Source organism: Gigantopelta aegis, chromosome 4, assembly GCF_016097555.1.
Source record: "Gigantopelta aegis isolate Gae_Host chromosome 4, Gae_host_genome, whole genome shotgun sequence".
NCBI classification, from domain to species: Eukaryota; Metazoa; Mollusca; class Gastropoda; order Neomphalida; family Peltospiridae; genus Gigantopelta; species Gigantopelta aegis.
In genome coordinates, this window is record NC_054702.1 from 50,064,944 (window position 1) to 50,084,212 (window position 19,269).

The window sequence follows — 19,269 nt, forward strand, 5'->3', positions numbered from 1 at the left end:
TGCCGTCATTTCATAGCAAGAACATTGTCACATACTCGTGTCAAATTTGACTGTGATATGATCATAAATAACAAAATTATGCCACTTTGTATTAAAAAGATAATTCCATGAATATTTCGCCAATGCGTTTCTTTTTTGACAGAGTATACATTGATCTAATGATGTAGGTACATTCATAGCATGTGTGTTTGCATGCACATCTGTGTATGTGTGCATCTGTATATATATATATTATGTATGTGCTGTAATAAGGTCATGCATTTGTATGTTTGGTTTGTTATCAGAGATAAAAATTGGAATTCAAGAGTTCAGTGGAACATCTATGTACATTGTAACCTTTCAAGACCTGCACATTTTTCATGATTTTTTTACCCAATGTCAGTTTTTTAACTGTTGCATATACATGTACATAGCATCATCAAGAAGACATGGGAAACTAGTACCTGATAGACTTGTGGCATGTTGTTTGCTTCATCTACAAACCTTCCATTGCAGTGGCTGCTGATGAGAGCCCTGTTCATTTACATTCTTGTGGTGGTGTGTTTGTAAATAGGCTTGCCTATCAATGCAATATATTGAGGTGATGACTGATTGACCAGCAACAAACTGTAAATGTGGAATCCATCATTCACTTGTGTCTGCAATCATCTGGCACAAGCTACTATAATTAGGCCTCATTTCTGGTTTTCATACATTCTGAAGTTACAACTGATTGAGAAAGAGCTTGCTTCTCCTTGGATTTGAGGAAACCTGCTGCCCTCCTCCTTTGTTTTGTCTGTCTAAAAGTACACATTTATGTATGTGGTACTGTCTGGCATACCTGAAACTGTAGTGTGTTCCATGCAATTGACTTTTGGCACATTATTTAATCACATCGTTCTTGCTGGTGCACCACGACTGGTATATCAAAGGCTGTGGTATGTGCTGTCCTGTTTGTGGGATGGTGAATATAAAATATCCCTTGCTACTAATGGAAAAATATTGTGGGTTTCCTCCCAAGACTGTCGAAATGACCAAATGTTTGACCTCCAATAGCTGATGATTAATAAATCAATGTGTTGTAGTGTCATGAAACAAAACACTTATTTAATCACAGGCTATTAGGTGCCTTAAATAGTCTTATCTAATTTGAATAATGACCAAACGTATATATTAATTTTTGTTCTGAAATGTGAAGATTATACCTTGAACTACATGTTTATATGCACATAAAATATAATTATCAAATAATTAACTTTACTAGTATAGTGAAACCTCTCTAAACTGGACACCAAGTATAAAGTTTGGTTTTAAGTGGTTTGCAGTTTAAAGAGATATGTTCAGTTTTGGGGAAATGCCGGTTTCAGAGAGTCCAGTTTTGGGTGGTTTCACTGTACTTTATTCAAAAAAGGCATAGGTCTACAGGCTGGTAGGTACTGGGTTCGGATCCACGTCGAGGCATGGGATTTTTCGATCCAGATACCGACTCCAAACCCTGAGTGAGTGCTCCGCAAGTCTCAATGGGTAGGTGTAAACCACTTGCACCGACCAGTGAACTATAACTGGTTCAACAAAGGCCATGGTTTGTGCTATCCTGCCTGTGGGAAGCGCAAATAAAAGATTCCTTGCTGCTAATTGGAAAGAGTAGCCCATGTAGTGGTGACAGCGGGTTTCCTCTAAAAATCAGTGGGGTCCTTAACCATATGTCTGACGCCATATAACCGTAAATAAATGTGTTGAGTGCATCGTTAAATAAAACATTTCTTTCTTTATTCAAAAAGAAAAAGTTGATCTGAAAAGTCAAGTTTGTTTTGTTTAACAACACCACTAGAGTACATTGATACAGGTATATTAATAATCAGCTGCTAGATTTCAAACATTTGATAATTGTGACATGTAGGTTAAATGCCTAATGCCACAGATTGGTTCCACCAAGTTACATATATGAAGTAGTGCTTCCCCACATGTTAATGACCAACCACTCTTCAATACCGTTGCCTTAGTTTGTACTCCGTCACCCTATGTATTCTTGGTTAACTTTTTCATTTATTTATAAGACACTGAATTGTGCATCTAAAGACTATATAGCAAATTTCTTTATATATATTATCTTACAATTTTTATACTGAATTGTAGAATATCATTTTTATCAGCTGCATTTTACATGTGATTCAAGTTGTTTAATATAACCCTGTGTTTAATTTTGTATCCAATATATACTTATCTGTCATTGGTGTAGCATTAATGTCATGATTTTCAAAAGACAAAATCTAACGATAATAATCTGCTAATAGTGTTAAAAACTAATATATTTCAAACACAGAAGTTAAGCCAAATTGCAGTCATGTGGTTTTCCAGTGGTACATCTTTGTTAATTCCATTTTATTTTTAGTGGTAAATTTTGTAAGCTAATATTTGATTGTAATAAAAATAAAAGGAAAAAAATGTTTATGAAATATTTTATTGAAATATATATTATTTACGTGTATATTTTCTATTTTCCTTTTTTGTTTGAAAGTATTTTTACATGTATAAATTTATTGTTCTATATTTGATTTGTTTGAACATTTTGTTTTACATGTATAAATTTGCATATCTATTGCACTCGTGTGTCTTTAATATTTATGATTTGACATTTGTCTCATTTGAAATTATACCCTAGAGTAAAATTGCATCATAGAAGATGAATAAATAAACTGCACTGTTCTGTCATGCAAGGATTGTTCATGAATATGTTCAGTTGAAGAAACTAGATGTACATTCGTGACTGGCATACAGGGTTCAGATAGTTTACACATGTTTATTTTCATACTGTTCAAAACACTCCAAACCCAATGCATAATGCAGGAATGTGTGCCAAATGCTGATGAGCGTATCTAATTGGTGATTTCAAAAGTGCTTCTCCTGACAGGAACAAAAAATAAAAACATGAATTATTGTTACTTGCAAGTTGCAGTGGACCAATAAAGATGAGAAAAAGCTGTTGAATTGCTCACAATAGCACATATTGTGGTATATTAGGCAACTTTTAGAACCTGCTAAAGTACGATGGCTTTACATGTTAATTTATGTGCTCAGAGTAGGATATGCTATGGTTTGAAACATGTTTTAGAACATCTTGCATCAATTAGTAAAATATACACAACAAAAGATACATTTTAGTTCAAAAGAATCATTAATGCAATGCTTTCCATTTTTAAACGATATTGATAAATGAAATAACAAATGTGCAGTTTTTTGTTTTGTGTTTCATATTTGTGCTTATTAGTATCAAACTCTTTACACTAAGGTTAAGGGATATTTGTTATGGGTACTTGGGTACAGACTTTGGTCTTTTAATACATAAGTTCCTAAATTGTGGTTTTGTTATGGAATACATTTTATGTAATTTAATATTAAATAATTTGCATATATCCCATGGTATATTAGTTACAGCACTGATTAGTTGTATTAGACGTAGCATTAATGGCACTACAGTCTATAAAGTTTTTAAGTAACTTTATGTCTTATATATTATTTATATCCCATAAATACATTCCAGCATTAAATTTAAAATATTGACAAATTCACCAAGACCATAAGATAATTATTTTTGTCATTTTGCTAAGAACAAAATGCTAAAGGAATCCATACAACAGAACAATACTTTGACATGGTTATATATTTAGTTTAAAATGTACTGCATTTTCCTTTTCCTTTGTGTTTTTTACATTCCTTTTATACATTGAGATCTTTTGCAGTCTTCAACAAATGTTTAAGAAAGTCACTAGCCCTCAAAGATGCTTTTCCTAGTGCCCTATGTATAATACAGTTGATAATATCCACTAGAACAAAAATTCACTAGCCGAGACCGAGGGTTAGTGGATTTGTCAAACCCTGTCTTTTCACTACTTCAGTAAGTCATGTTTCATTTTCTTTCAGTGTTTATCACTTGCCATTTTCAGGACACGTTTTACTTCAGTAAGTCCTGTTTCATTCTCTTTCAGTGTTTATCACGTGCCGTGCTCAGGACACGTTTTACTTCAGTAAGTCCTGTTTCATTCTCTTTCAGTGTTTATCACGTGCCGTGCTCAGGACACGTTTTACTTCAGTAAATCATGTTTCATTCTGTTTCAGTGTTTATCACGTGCCATTCTCAGGACACGTTTTACTTTAGTAAGTCCTGTTTTATTCTCTTTCAGTGTTTATCACGTGCCGTGCTCGGAACACGTTTTACTTCAGTAAGTCATGTTTCATTCTCTTTCAGTGTTTTTCACATGCCATGCTCAGGACACGTTTTACTTCAGCACGAAGCCAGCGGACATGGATGTGGTGGATGGGACTGAGACGAAGCTCCGCTGTGATGTGTCGAACCGCCGCCACATCATCTTCCAGTGGGTGCAGCACGGCAAGCCCGTGGAGAACACCACACGCAGGTTCCAGGAGGACAGCAACCTAAGGATTTTACGCGTATCCCGCGACGACGACCAGGGACCATTCCAGTGCATCGCTACCAATGTCACAACGGGATTCTCACTGCAGAGCTTCGAAGCAAGACTGAACATACAATGTAAGTGTGGTTCTAGTTGCCTTGTATTAGTGTATGCTAGTTTAATAATTCACATTTCAGATGTATTTGAGTCCTGATGTTCAACAGCAGTGGTTATCTTTCAAACTTTAGATTGCAGATCTATGCTTATCACAAAAGAACCATTTTTTGCAAAGGAGAAGGAAAAGAAGATGTTTTGTGGATTACCATTGCTCGAGTCAGTTTGAAAGATATAATGTTATGTTAACCTCCCCCATCCCTGTATACCACCATACACAGACCAAGTCAGAATCTAATTAATATATCTGTTCCATTGGCTAATATATGTATTTGTACACTTCCTCTTTTTCTCTCACACAGATACAAACAGGTGAATCGAGTTGTAAGACATTTAACAAACCATTTCTTGAATATCAAGTTTTATTGCTGTATCTGTATTTTTCGGCATTCACCTGTTCATGCAACAATTTAAACAGATATATAACACTGATAACAAACTCCACAGTGACATTCACTAGAATATAGTTGCTGAATTGCATCCCATGCAGCTGTGCAATTGAGTCATGTTAGCACTGATCAACATGTTCTTTTATGACTGCCAAATGTATGTTCTTCTAAATGCGATTGTACACACATGTACATTTACTACTTCCTTCAAGTGGCTTAGCATCCACCATTGCTTCGGTGTCTGCTGGAAATCCATGGTCATAATATTATCGCTGCTGTTTTCTGTTGTTGCCATCACACATTTTCATTTTTTGTTGACAAACCTGAAGGCAGATTTAGTCGATTTATGGTGTAATTTGTGTTGCAGAGCGGCATTAGCAAGCTGTAAGGTTGTGGAACATCTGGTAGGAGCATAGAGAGCTAGTTAGGAGGTCTATTCAGTTCATGTGTTACAACCGGCAAGTCTTCTCTTGCAGTCATCCACAGTTTCTTTTGATCTGGAAAATGAGTTTCCTATCATTTTAGGACAATTGTCATCATTAATGGTTTGTTATGCCTCTACACAATTCCGTTCAAAGCAACTGTTCTGGCAGAGTTGTTATTGTTGACTTTGTGGTATTTGTTTTTGCTAGAGACTAATTTAATACAGCATCCATGGTTGTTTTCTTTCTCTAGTCCATCTCACAGGGTTTCTCTTATTCCGCTGTTAATTAAATTGAATTTAAACACTGCTGTCTAGGAATTTCTTCAGATTATTTTAACACATTTTTAAAAAATATGGAATATATAACAAATAAATTCATGACTGACAAATTGAGTTTAAAGTGGAAGAGCTACAGATATACATTTAGGATTTATAACACAAGTTATACAGTTTGTTTTAAGTATCTATCATTGCACATACTATATGTAGCATATCTGACCTAGAAGCACTGATGGCTTTAGGAGTGGGGTGTCCACTGCACATGTAGTTCAGTTACTGAGCTCCTTGGCCTTTCTTCCACCTTTGGCAGGCAGTCACACTCACAGGATCAATTCTCCTCAGCAGATCTACTGGATTATGTCCCGTTATAACCAGTACTTAATGGCTGGTAAATAAAAAGTTAAAGTGTATACTATTCTGTCTGAAAAATGTATACATGTATGTGGTGTACCTGTATACCTGTATGTGGTGTACTTGTATACCTATATGTGGTGTACCTGTATACCTGTATGTGGTGTACCTGTATACCTATATATGATGTACCTGTTAAAGTGTATACCTGTATGTGGTGAACCTGTATACCTATATGTGGTGTACCTGTTACAGTGTATACCTGCATGTGGTGTATCTGTATACATGTATGTGGTGTACTTGTATACATGTATGTGGTGTACTTGTATATTTGTATGTGGTGTACCTGTATGTGGTGTACCTGTATACAACATACATGTATGTGGTGTACCTGTATATATGTATGCCATGTACCTGTATACATGTATGTGGTGTACCTGTATACATGTATGTGGTGTACCTGTTTGTATACCTGTATGTGGTGTACCTGTATACATGTCTGAGGTGTATGTGGGTTTCATTTCTCAGTTTATGAACCATGGGATTGTCATTTAGACAGCTAGTAATTAACCACTGATTAAACAATGTGCTGGGGTGCTGTTGAATAAATAGTTGTGTCCATTTTGTTTTTAACCATAAGGATTTCACTCTGAAAGTTTTTTCTTGTTTTTTAATGATCAGTCATGTTAAAGCATTCATATATATATATATGACCGGCCTCGGTGGTGTCATGGTTAGGCCATCGGTCTACAGACTGGTAGGTACTGGGATTGGATCCCTAGTATAGTGAAACCTCTCTAAACTGGACACCAAGTATAAAGTTTGCTTTTAAGTGGTATCCAGTTTAAAGAGATATGTTCAGTTTGGGGGAAATGCCGGTTTCACTGTACTTTATTCAAAAAAGGCATCGGTCTACAGGCTGGTAGGTACTGGGTTCGGATCCCAGTCGAGGCATGGGATTTTTAATCCTGATACCAATTCCAAACCCTGAGTGAGTGCCCCGCAAGGCTCAGTGGGTAGGTGTAAACCACTTGCACCGACCAGTGATCCATAACTGGTTCAACAAAGGCATTGGTTTGTATTATCCTGCCTGTGGGAAATGCAAATAAAAGATCCCTTGCTGCCTGTCATAAAAAGAGTAGCCTATGTGGCGACAGCGGGTTTCCTCTAAAAAACAGTGTCAGAATAACCATATGTTTGACGTTCAATAGCCGATGATAAGATAAAAAATCAATGTGCTCTAGTGACGTCGTTAAATAAAACAAACATTACTTTCATATATATATGACACTTGCATACCATTTGTCTAGAATATGATTGGCTTACTTTAAAACTTCCTAAACTCATTTTATTTCTATAAAACAAAATGTAATACCCACTGCCCTATTTACAGATTGTTGTACATGTATGCCAGATAAAATGCCACGTCCTAAATATGACTACAATTTCAACTGTATGTCTTATAGCAGGCATGTACATCATCCCAGCTATTAGGACATTGTTTACGATTGATCTGGAATTGAACAACTTGAGCTATGTAATCATATAGTACCTAAATAAACTAAAATCATGCATCGGTATGTTATGCTAGTTAAAAACAAGTTTTTTCCCTCTTGTTTGGATTCTATTTAATTTCCCCCAGTCTGATTGTATTGAGGTAAGATTACCATCCTTTGTAAAATATTGGTTTATGGTATGTAAACTTAATTATAACTGTCAAGTGTCAACATGACCACAAAGGCCTAGCTCCTCGTGATACAAATAAGACATATATCCTTTAACAATCTGGATAACTGGTTTTTCAACAATAAAAGGTAGCAGCAGTATATTGAATGCCATGGATTGCTCTAGCCCACCAGATAAGGTCTCTTTCCCCATCCAGTCTTGTTTAGTGTTTTTATGTAACCAGTAAATATTGTTTGATTGCCAAAGGGCTCGTGTTTTGTTCACAGTGTTATGAAACTGGTTAAATGAACTGAGTTCTATTATTGCATCTAATTCAATGGAAGAAGATGTATTGGCCTTAATACGAAACTCAAACACATGGAGCCCTGTGGTAATGTCTCAGACCTCATGATCCTGTCCCGACTTCCTGGACAAGTCTGCAGTCCTTTGTCTGTGTGAAAGCTGGTGTTTACACCGGTCAGGTGGATTGTGTGAGTGTGCTCTACCGTGGCTGATTGCTTCCTACACGTCTCCATCTCCTGCCAAAACAAGTGTGTCTACCCTACACAACTGATGCTGGCATCTTACTAACTCTGTATAATGGGTTAATTATTTCAGTAATCCATCGCTTAATTTGTTTTTCAACCTCAAACCACATTGAGAACCACCATTGTGATTTCTGCATGGTGCGTTCTGGTTCTATAGTACTTAAGAAGATTTTGTTTTTATTAAGCTCATGTTTGCATGATGATGTTAATTCAGAAGGAGTACTGACTGATGTGCTGAATTAAAGGCTGAATGAGACTGTATTCATTAAATACAGGTATTAAAATACATGTTCACGTTCATTTGGGGTGTTTTGGTACAATACATTTTGTCTGATTGATTGTATGACAGAGCACAATATTTCACATGCACAATTATTATGTTCGCATGTTGTTTACCCAAATGTAAATTCATGTGAACCAGTAATCGGTTACATGATGAATTGTTAAATGTTCTAACAGTTAGTTAATCCAGTAATAAAAACATTATGTATTAAAGATTTGCACCAAATTATTTGTATCATTAGGAAATGCTCATCAATGCAAGTTTTGAGGTAATTGCCAAATATGTTATACAAATATAATTCACGTAACCGAACAAGTGGTTACCTGGGTAAAAGTCATGTGAACTGAGTTCTGGTTAACTAAGACCTGGAAATATTGTCTGCAGCGTGATACTGCTGTTACTAGGTATGTTTTTGTATGTTTTCCATTCCATACATGTACATGATTAATTATGTACAAGTCAGAACTCTGCAGATGCATGGAACCCTCTTTTTCAACTGTCCAGTTACCTGCGTGAGACACTTCCAGTGTACTAGTATCACAATTTATAGTTAATCAGAGGTCATCTTCAGATTGGTGAATGTATTTTAGGCATATACATGTACCTGGGGCTGGTGGTGATAGGTGCATATAGGTGTTCATTAAGAAAATCCATGTTGTCTAGATACAGTAATTTTATTAATATTCACTCAGGAGTGTTCTTCATATCTGAAACTAGTTTTGATGGCAAATGGCCAAATGAATGAATGAATGAATGATTCAATGTTTAACAGCATGCGGCACAAAGAAAGAAAAGCCAGTTGGCTGTCAAACAAAGTTATATGAGTTGATGAATAAATTATATTTACTAGTATACAGTGTGCATGGAGTTGTGGTGAATAAAAGTATCATTGTCTTATACTTGAAAACAAATAGCCAATGACACATGTATGCAAACATAAAACAATTTTTAAAATTAAACTAAAACAGTTACGGTCAAACCGGGAAAACAGTTTACATAGCTGTGGTAAACAAAACATTAAACTATAATTAAGTAATACAAGCATCTGTACAGGATGGAACAAATTATCACATATCAGTATATTAAATCTAACAGATACTTTTGTGGTGTATTTGTCATTCCCATGGAAACAGCTCCTGAGAATGTTGGCTCCACTGCAAGGAAGAGCACTCAGGTAGGTTGAACAGATGTATGATTCCATGAATGTATGAATCTGAAAATATTTTGATTAGATATGTACTCGCTCATTCACTTGACATGTTGCAGTGTTTCCTATCAGCAGCTGATAATGTTTTCATCATTGAAATTGCATACAAGTCTCTTCCTGTTGAGTGCGGCTTGTTGCTATCATCTTACTACAAAACTCAAGGAGAGTGCAGTCATATATATGATTTACATGTGCGGGTACCTGTAATAATATATTCTCTACCTACAGTAAGAAACCACCTGTTAATATTGGGGGCAGTCTCTGTCCTAAATAAATGAAACTTGATTCTTGAATAAATCAAACAAGATTGGCCATATTAAGCACATTCACACTGTTATTCATGTTAAACTTACAAATATTACATACACCTACTCAGTTAAGATATATATCAGTGGGTGCATGTGGAGTGCAAATAGACCTCCTTTTGGCCAGTTTATTTTTTAAATTATTTCATTTATACATTGGTTGATGGTGATTGATGTTCATGAATCAAACTAAACTGAAGTATATGCATTTTTCTCATCAAGGTGTGCATGCATATACCTGTACATGCATGATTTTTCAAGGGACTTCAAAATATTTAAGAAACAATGAAAAACCAAAACCAGATGAGAAATCTAAAAATTACTGTAATGTTGTATGGTCATTATACTATTTATAGTACAATTTCATTGGGTAAACTGGTATGCAGGGTATATAAAAGAGTCGTTGTTGATCAGAGGACAGGCGAACTTCTAGCAGCCTATATACATGTACATATAGTATACATGCATATTTGTCTAAAATGTCTGTGGGCTCCCAAAGTGTCACCAGATCATAGCTTCCTGCTGTAGGACTCTTTAAAAATGGGTTTTCATCGGTGGGTGAACTCATTGTGTAGAGGTGTTGGGTGTCCTGTCATTTCTCACCATTGTCAGATACTCCCAGCTTTTGTGCACTTTGATCTTTACCTGTAAATAGAATTATGGTGCAGTGAAAGGTAAAATGGCTGTGATATTCGCATCAATAAAGATGTTTTTATATGGGAGGAATGACACTCTGATTTATTGTAGAATGATATGCTTTGTAGCCAAAGGCTGTGCTTCCATGTATAGTGTTTGTGAACAGCGTGTTGAATAGCTTGCATTACTTCGATGATAGGCTCTGATGATTGACTGCTTATGTAGGTGATAATCATAGCTTTAAACGTTCTTCAAAAGCCACCAGGCTTTGGTGACAGGTGGTGATTTTTAAATCTTCATAACATTGAAAATGTATCCAGCATACATATTACAGAGACATTTAACATGCACAATACACATTATGATCTCTACTGCACATACCAGATACATACATGTAATATATCAGTGTCACTGCATATGGTATTGCAGGAGTATGTGCTGCAATTTATGCATGGTGAGTCTAGACTGATGAACAAAGTTTCTAGAGAGAGTTTGATATATGATGCCATGGAAAATTTGTTTTAAAAAGAAAATTTGCTACAGTTTAACCTGCCAGCACACACATCTGTATTGAAAACTTTGTCTAGCATACTATTAATAGAAGAATTTAACATTAAAAAATTCTGCTGCATTTGCACATTGAATATGAACATTGAAAACGGGGGAAACTTTGTCAGTAATATTTCAATTCTTTAACCAGCTCTACTGTATCAATGGCCATTGGTCATGCTGCTGTGAGAAGTACTTATAAAAGGCATCATGCTGTTTGTAGCATAACTTTCCTGTCCTGGATGGAGGAGCCGGCTGAGGCAGGCACCAGTGCTCATGACAGGCGTGCACTAAAACAGCTTACTCTGAATGTGCACGTTAATCCCTATAACCATACAGTGTTCAAAATAAGCACCTGTCCATAGTGAAAATGTATTCAGACAAACAAAATGTGCCTCTGTGGTTGTTCATTGGACAGGTATAAATGTTCAGTGCAGTTTCATTTTTAGCAATCACAAACATCATCTGGATACTTGAATAAAATAAACCATTTATTTGGACAAGTGGAAAATATTGGCGGACAAGTAGATTTTTAGATGTATTTGTCTGATGGACTAGTAAAAAATTCTGCTTATTTCTATCAGTGCCATACCATAGTATTGTAGCATAAATGTAATTGGCAGTAACTAGTTTCTTTTCTCCCTCTCTCATCAGGTGTTGCAATAAACCTGCATTACATACTGTACAGCCATTGACTAAAACTATGGCAGGCTGTCAGTAAACAAATACATTCCTGTCTGGTCTTCTGTCACTGCTGAACTGATTACCACTTGTTGGGGAGTTAACAAATCACTGAATCTGATAATCAAAGCCACTGGCCTCATGGTCAAGCCACCAGCCTGTAAGACTAGTAGGTATACTGGGTTTGCATCCCAGTACCGGCTCCCACCCAGAACAGCTCAATAGGGACATTTGAGGTTCTTTCTCAAGAACCATTAACACAACTAATCAATAACCACTACCACAATTAACCATTAACCCACTGTCCTGAAAAGACGCTCAGGTAGGTGTAGATGACATATTTATTTTTTCATTTTGAGCACCTCTGGACAAGCCAAGTTCCCCATTTATTTCAGTTTGTTCCTAGCTATTTACAGTAACCAGGTTCTCAATGTGAAAAAAATATATATGCATGCACATTTAAAAGTTTCATTGCTTGTACATGTAATATGTGGTCTTTGTTATCTTTTAAAATTTAGTGTATGCATTTAAAATTAATTTAAAAATCCTAACTCATTTGGCAGGCCTGGCCTCCCAAGCTGATCAAAGTGAGTATGCTTGAACCTTAATTGGATTTATAAGTATGAAAATGCGATTAAAATGATAATGAATCTCTGTTGCAGTCATTCATTTTAATAAGTGACCCTGATCATTTCTGACTTTCATGGACTGCAGGAGGGGGAGATTTAGCTAGGTTGGTTGAGTGCTTACTTGAAGTGCTTGCATCGCAGGATCGAACCACCTCAGTGGATCCATTCAGCTGATTGGGTTTTTACTCATTCCAACCAGTGCATCACATTGGTCAACGGTCGTGGTGTGTGCTTTCCTGTCTGTTGGAAAGTGCATGTAAAAGACCCCTTGCTGCAATAGGAAAAATGTAGCGGGTTTCCTCTGATGACTACGCGTTAGAATTACCATATATTTGACATCCAGTAGCCGATGATTAATTAATCAATGTGCTCTAATGGTGGTGTTAAGCAAAACAACCTTTTTTTCATGGACTGTTAAAACAGAATAATATTTTACATTGTAAACAACATACATACAGTACAATTTGCCATACTGCTAATTCAAACCGGCATAAGTCTGCTAAATTAAGTCTTAACAAGCTGTAAATAATTACTGATTTATTTCCCCTCACCAAATGTCTTCTGAAGAGATTTATAAAATTACTATTTCACTATAGAACAATTAGTACATGTCTATCACAGTCATTGCTAAAGATTCTCCCATTCAGTAACAGATTACACATTTATTTGAACCATGCAACAATGGAAGTCGTAGTAATAGTGATACAGTCTTGGTTTCCTAGTTCACAGTGGCAGTGTCAAAGTACATATTAACCTTAAAGGGACATACCCTAGTTTTTAAACACTAAGGCATATGTTTTACTATTAGAGCCATTTTTGATAACTGAAATCATACTTTACTTAGATTTTATTGTTTGGAGTATTCATTTCTGTACATTCGAAGTGTTTTGGTCATCGTGATGTTTTTAATATCACAAAATGCATTTCTCATATTTTTAAAAACGCACGTGCATCTGAGAAGTAACAGTTATGGAGTCGAGTTTTAGTCTATTTTTAAGAGGATATTTCACAATTTCAAAGTCACAGACTCATGTTTCACTCAAATGCAACTTTATCCAAAGGTGTTACAAGTTTGTAGATTAACCAAACTTAGTGTGCATTTTCATGGTCTGTCCCTTTAATTGTGTTTTTTTTGTGTGTCAGGTAATCAGCGAACCAGTGACACTAAAGGCAATGTCACATGATATACAAGTGTACAAGAATAGCCAAATGTGACAAGACAAGATTTCATTTCATCTAAATCATCAGTTGCTATGCAATCGACTATTTTCATATCGTGTGGTATTACTTTAATCTGACTTTAATTGCAGATGTATTTACCGTTTTCTTAATATTAAAACAATGAAATGTTACTGAAACATTTTCTGCATACTGATATATAAATAGACCTGTATAAAACAGCCACCTGTGTTAAGGTGACTGTACTACCAAATAATGTAATATGTACATCATTCAGTACACAATTTTGTGATCATTCATAACACTTTGACCAAACAAATGTTGAACAATTATCTCTTGTGCCTTACTATCAGTGTATAAATGGCAGGACTATTTCAGTGTGTTAAATGTCAAGTATGTAATTACCATAAACAACCACTGCAATTACCATTGACAATCGGCAATGCCGTGGAGATTGCCATGTAAAATATTTTATCCTCCATGATACATGTACCTACTGTAGCTTTTTGCTGTGGACTATATATATATTTTTTTTCCACAGGATGTTTTTTGCCATAGACATTTTCTTAATTGCAGGACTTGATAAAGCAAATGTAAGACACATCAGACATGAATGTTAAACAAATAAGAGAATCTGGAATCATTTTTGTGAGTAGGAAGATTGTTTAAATATTAGTAGTTATTGACCTGAATTAAGCATCCACTTTAAAATACTGCCACGGAAACTGTGGTCAGTATATAAAGTGGTACAAAGCAGCTACCTAAGATTTTTTTCCCTTTTAGTGTACTTATTTACTGTAACAGTTCTTAGGATTCTTCTTTCATTACCTGCATGTTTTCGAGGTTGTTCATCATGTGCAGAAGAGACAGTTGCACTGTCCATGCCACCAGATGTCATCACCTTTCCATTAGCTGTGCACTCTCGCTCTCCCTGTTTAAGACAGAAAGTGTATCTTTTCATCTGAAATATTTGCAGAGGTACTTCAGTTTATTTACACTCCCTACCTTGGAAGTAAAGGCTACAAATATCAAGCTGATAGCACCACAATCTGCAGAGTGGCTTCTAATGCAACCAACTCCAGGTTGAAGAGTTCAAATCTTGCTGTATCCTTGCATACATACATGTCCACCGACAGGTTCGGAAACATGTGATATAATTCACTGTTAGAAAGGACCTGAAGTATGATGGGTTGCAGGATCAATTGCCCGTGGTGAACTTGTTGCTATAGTCAGGGGGTGAAATTGACTGAAATTTCTTCTGGACATTAGGTTCAGCAAAGCTACAAAATTTGACTCTCCGAATCTAAACCTGTTAGACCAAACGTGATCATAAACTGTAACCACAAAATAATTGCCGGTCCGATGGGATGGCAGGCAGAGAAACCTCTCAGCCTGTGGTGATGTTGGCAGTATTTCGACCACTGCTAGTATATCAAAAGCTGTGGCATATGTACCTTTTCGTATAGCATATAGTTATCTTGCATATAAAAGATCTCTTGTTGCTATTTGGTAAGAATATGCTTATGTGGTAGCAGTTGGTTTCCTCTTTCACTATCTAGACTGATGGTCAAACTAATCAAGTATAGGCACCTATATAGTCCATCCCATTCTCCTACAAAAAAAAATTGGGGTAAATAATTTCAGTCTGGTTTGACGTAAAAAGAAAAGTAAAAGTATTTTGGAAATAACAAAAATATACATGTACTATTTTTGTGTGCAATTTAGAAAACATTCAGCTCAGAAATCAATAACTTAGTTTTGAAATGTGCTAAGCTGTTATTAAACAAAAAAATTATTTTCCTTTTCTCAGAGGTTGTGAGATACCTAGCCCAATTTCAGCTGTTAAGACCCCCAACTATAATAAGAAATAGTTGTGAAATTTAACAATTCTTTATTTGTTTGTTTTATTTAACAAATTGATTTATTAATCATTGGCTGTTGGATGTCAAACATTTGGTAATTTTGACATTTAGTCTTAGAAAGGAAACCTGGTACATTTTTTCATTAGTAGCAAGAGATTTGTTATACGCACCATGTGTGGGATCACAGACAGGATAGCACATACTACAGCCTTTGATATACCAGTTGTGGTGCACTGACTGCAGTGAGAAATAACCTAATGGGCGAACGTTTTACCACTGGGCTATGTCCCGACCCCTGAAACTTAACAAGTGCCAGTTGTTTTATGTGTGTGTTTCAATCTGAGACACAGTTTGACTTGATGGTCCTGTACACAAGTCGTTTTCCTCACAACCCCTGCTCACTGTATTCATGTCTGACCAATCCTTTTGTATAAGTTGTACAATTTTCACATTCTTTTCACGGGATATTTATCCATAGCTTTAAAGGACAAGTGAAACATGATTCAGTTTTTATTTATTGTAGATTTCATGGATTTTATATAGTAAAACAAAAAAACATAATAGAAACTGTCTGGTAAATACCAAAAACCGTGATAAAATCAGTTATGTCTGCTACTTTCTAAATTCACCAGTTGTCAGTTTTGCTAAAATATTTACAAAAAAATATCGTATGTGAAAAAAGTTAGAAGTAATAATGATCCCTTTTGGTTTTACTTATTTGTTAAATGTAACATCCTTTATGAAATATTTAAACAATAAAATGTTGGCCAGTATTGCTCAGAACCAATAATCATCATTCTGGGCCTATGATACACAATGTATCATAGGTATAAGCTATTAGTCTTTGTATACAGTTTACTCATGAATTCCCATGAATTTCAAAATGTTATTTAGTCTTGAAGGAAGGAATGAGTATAACAGATGCACGTGAAGTACATGCACTTTTGACTTGGACTTAATAAAATATATTCATCATTTTTCTTTTTTTATTATAAAGGAATACTTTACCTGGAGGTAGTAAACAGATGTTCAATTATTTAAAAAGAAATATCCATCCATCCATCCATCCATCCATCCATCCATCCATCCATCCATCCATCCAGTCACCCTTTGGTTTCCTTTCACATTAACCCTACCCCTCCCCCACCAGTTTTCAGTACTCTACAATGAAAGTTTAAATTTATTCTTCCCTGGTCAGTACAGAATAATATTTAGTAGCCAGACAAACTAAACTAGTATACTTCATATTATGTATTTGTCTAAACAAAAATAGGTTTAAAAAAAATAAAATAAACACCATTAGCTGTTCTCTATTCTTGTCTTTATTTATTATGTTTATATCTATACATTAATCAATGTTGTTATTAGTATCAGAACCATGTTCGAATGAATGGGGAAACAAGACATAGCAATATAGTGTTCTAGAGGTATTTATTACAATACAAACTTTAATATTTTCTATTTCAAAGTCTTATCTTAACATTCCTTCCTTCCTTCCTTCCTTCCTTTCTTCTTTCTTAACCTCACCGTGGTGCAGGGGTGTAACATTCTCTTTGAGAATGGCCAGTGCAGCACAAAATTGAAGTTTTGAGTAAAATTCAGTATCCGTAAAATTCTGTGATATTTGTGTTTTTGCAGTTCTTTACACTGTTTTTGTTTAAACCTTGAATTTTTATATTGATGTTGATCATCACTTTATTTATTTTCATTACCATTGTATGACACCCAATAGCCGATATATTATTTGTGCTGGGGTGTCGTTAAACATCCATTCAATTCATTCAATTCAATTCTTTCTTTCTTTCTATTTTTCCTCAAAACCTTTTTCTTTCTTTACTTCAAAATCCACTGTTAACCCCATATATTACATAATTATTTTATGTATCCCTGTTTAATTATACTGTTGTAATGTACCATATGTATTGATATTTTGTTTATATTAGTGCAACTGTAAGGTAGTGATATCGGGGTCCTGACACTACCATTATGTTTCTGGGGTTAATAAACTATTTTAAAAAACACACACAAAAAACAAAAAACCCCTCTTAATAACGACTTGTTTTGAAAATTGTAAAACAATTGATGTTCATGCAGCTATGAATATTGTTTGTATTCATTTTTAAAGTCACTTGATATCATTGGACCTATATCCAAGCATTTATCACAAAATAGTATTTACAGACTGGAATTATAATAAATTGTTGTTCCATTATGTAATATGTTGAAACTCAAATCTAGGAAAGTTATGCCTCGGTCTTCTGATGCCATGTCCAGTTTTGTTCACTTTACAGATTAAAGGAAAAATATCATACAGTTGCCAACACTGATTTTATATTTTATATATCTGAGAAAATAATGTTGTTGCCATGGTGAGTAGTTTACTTGAATTGTAGAGTACTGGTTTTAAAATGATCTAAAATCTCATTCAGGCACCTAACATCCTTTCATTATCATCATCACCTGATGATCATTCTGTCTTGGATGGGTTTTAACTTGTAGCTGCTTAATAAAGATGGCTGTTAAGACAAGGTTGACTGTAAATTCTGATTTCCATGAATTTAAAGCGAAGGCATCAACACTTTGGAGTGGTTGTTTTTTGCTGTGTGGCTAATGTGAGTTTAGTAACTTTGAAACATTTCATGTGTGTTTGGAGCTGCCAAGTGGCTCTTCACTCCTCTCAACAGGAACTGTAAACTTGATCTTGTCCTGTCTGTTTTCATTTACCAAGATCAGAGGACAGAGAAACTATTTTATGTGTACTGCTTCCAGTAGGGAGGCACTTCCAGCACATGGGCCATACAGGAACTACACCAAGAAGACAGGAGATCAAAGGCCCTCATTCTTGCTGGCTTAAAACATGTCCTTATAAAATAATAGAATACTTGCTTCTTTATCGGCCAGGCACCATCACTGTTAGATAAACGCTAGTCTTCCTGTTTAACCCTCAAGCAGTACGGCAAGCATATTTCCCCCTGCATATGTTTATTTATGGAAGTGCTTATAGAGGAAGAGAATTTCATGTATTACATGTATAACAGGAACCTGTTCAGTGGGTTGATGGAAGTGCTGACATATCAGATGATTCCCCCACTTGAGCCTGATAGTACAATCATCATTTATTGATTTTATTTTTAAGAACCAATGGTTTTAAGCTGATCTCAGAATGAATTTATGGACTTGGTCGGGAGATGGATGTGGCATATACATGTACATGTAGTGGAATCATCATTTATTGATTTTATTTTTAAGAACAATGGTTTTAAGCTGATCTCAGAATAAATTTATGGACTTGGTCGGGAGATGGATGTGGCATATACATGTACATGTAGTGGATGGAGAATTTGCCTGAAGTATGACAGATTGTTGGGTTGATCCACAGAATGCATTTCTACCGGTATTCATTTCTGCTCCATGGCCAATATATCAAATGCTAACGTATCCTCTCTATATGATTAAAATGTGCTTAGATGTTGTTAAATATTCCATTTCCTTCATGTGAGAAAGTGCATATACATGTACATTTGCTGACAATGGTAATAAAAATACATTACCGATATATAGTGGTAACAGGTTTCTTCTTTTGTTTGTAGATCATATATTGCAATTACCAAATATTACATGCCCAATTGCCACTAAGGCCAAATATTTGTATTCTATATTTCGATGATCCACTAACATCAATTTTCTCAAGTTAAAATAAATTTGAAAAAAGTGTTG

General features: G+C 35.3%; 1 protein-coding gene across 2 annotated transcripts in view; it reads left to right on the forward strand.

Annotated features, from left to right (window-relative positions):
* Positions 1-19,269, forward strand: part of LOC121370666 (inactive tyrosine-protein kinase 7-like) — a 146,416-nt gene that overhangs the window by 14,165 nt on the left and 112,982 nt on the right. For both annotated transcript variants that reach the window (XM_041496053.1, XM_041496055.1), the window contains exon 2: positions 4,226-4,528. In XM_041496053.1, coding sequence (XP_041351987.1) covers positions 4,226-4,528 — 303 coding nt within the window. The remainder of the gene's footprint in view (positions 1-4,225; positions 4,529-19,269) is intronic.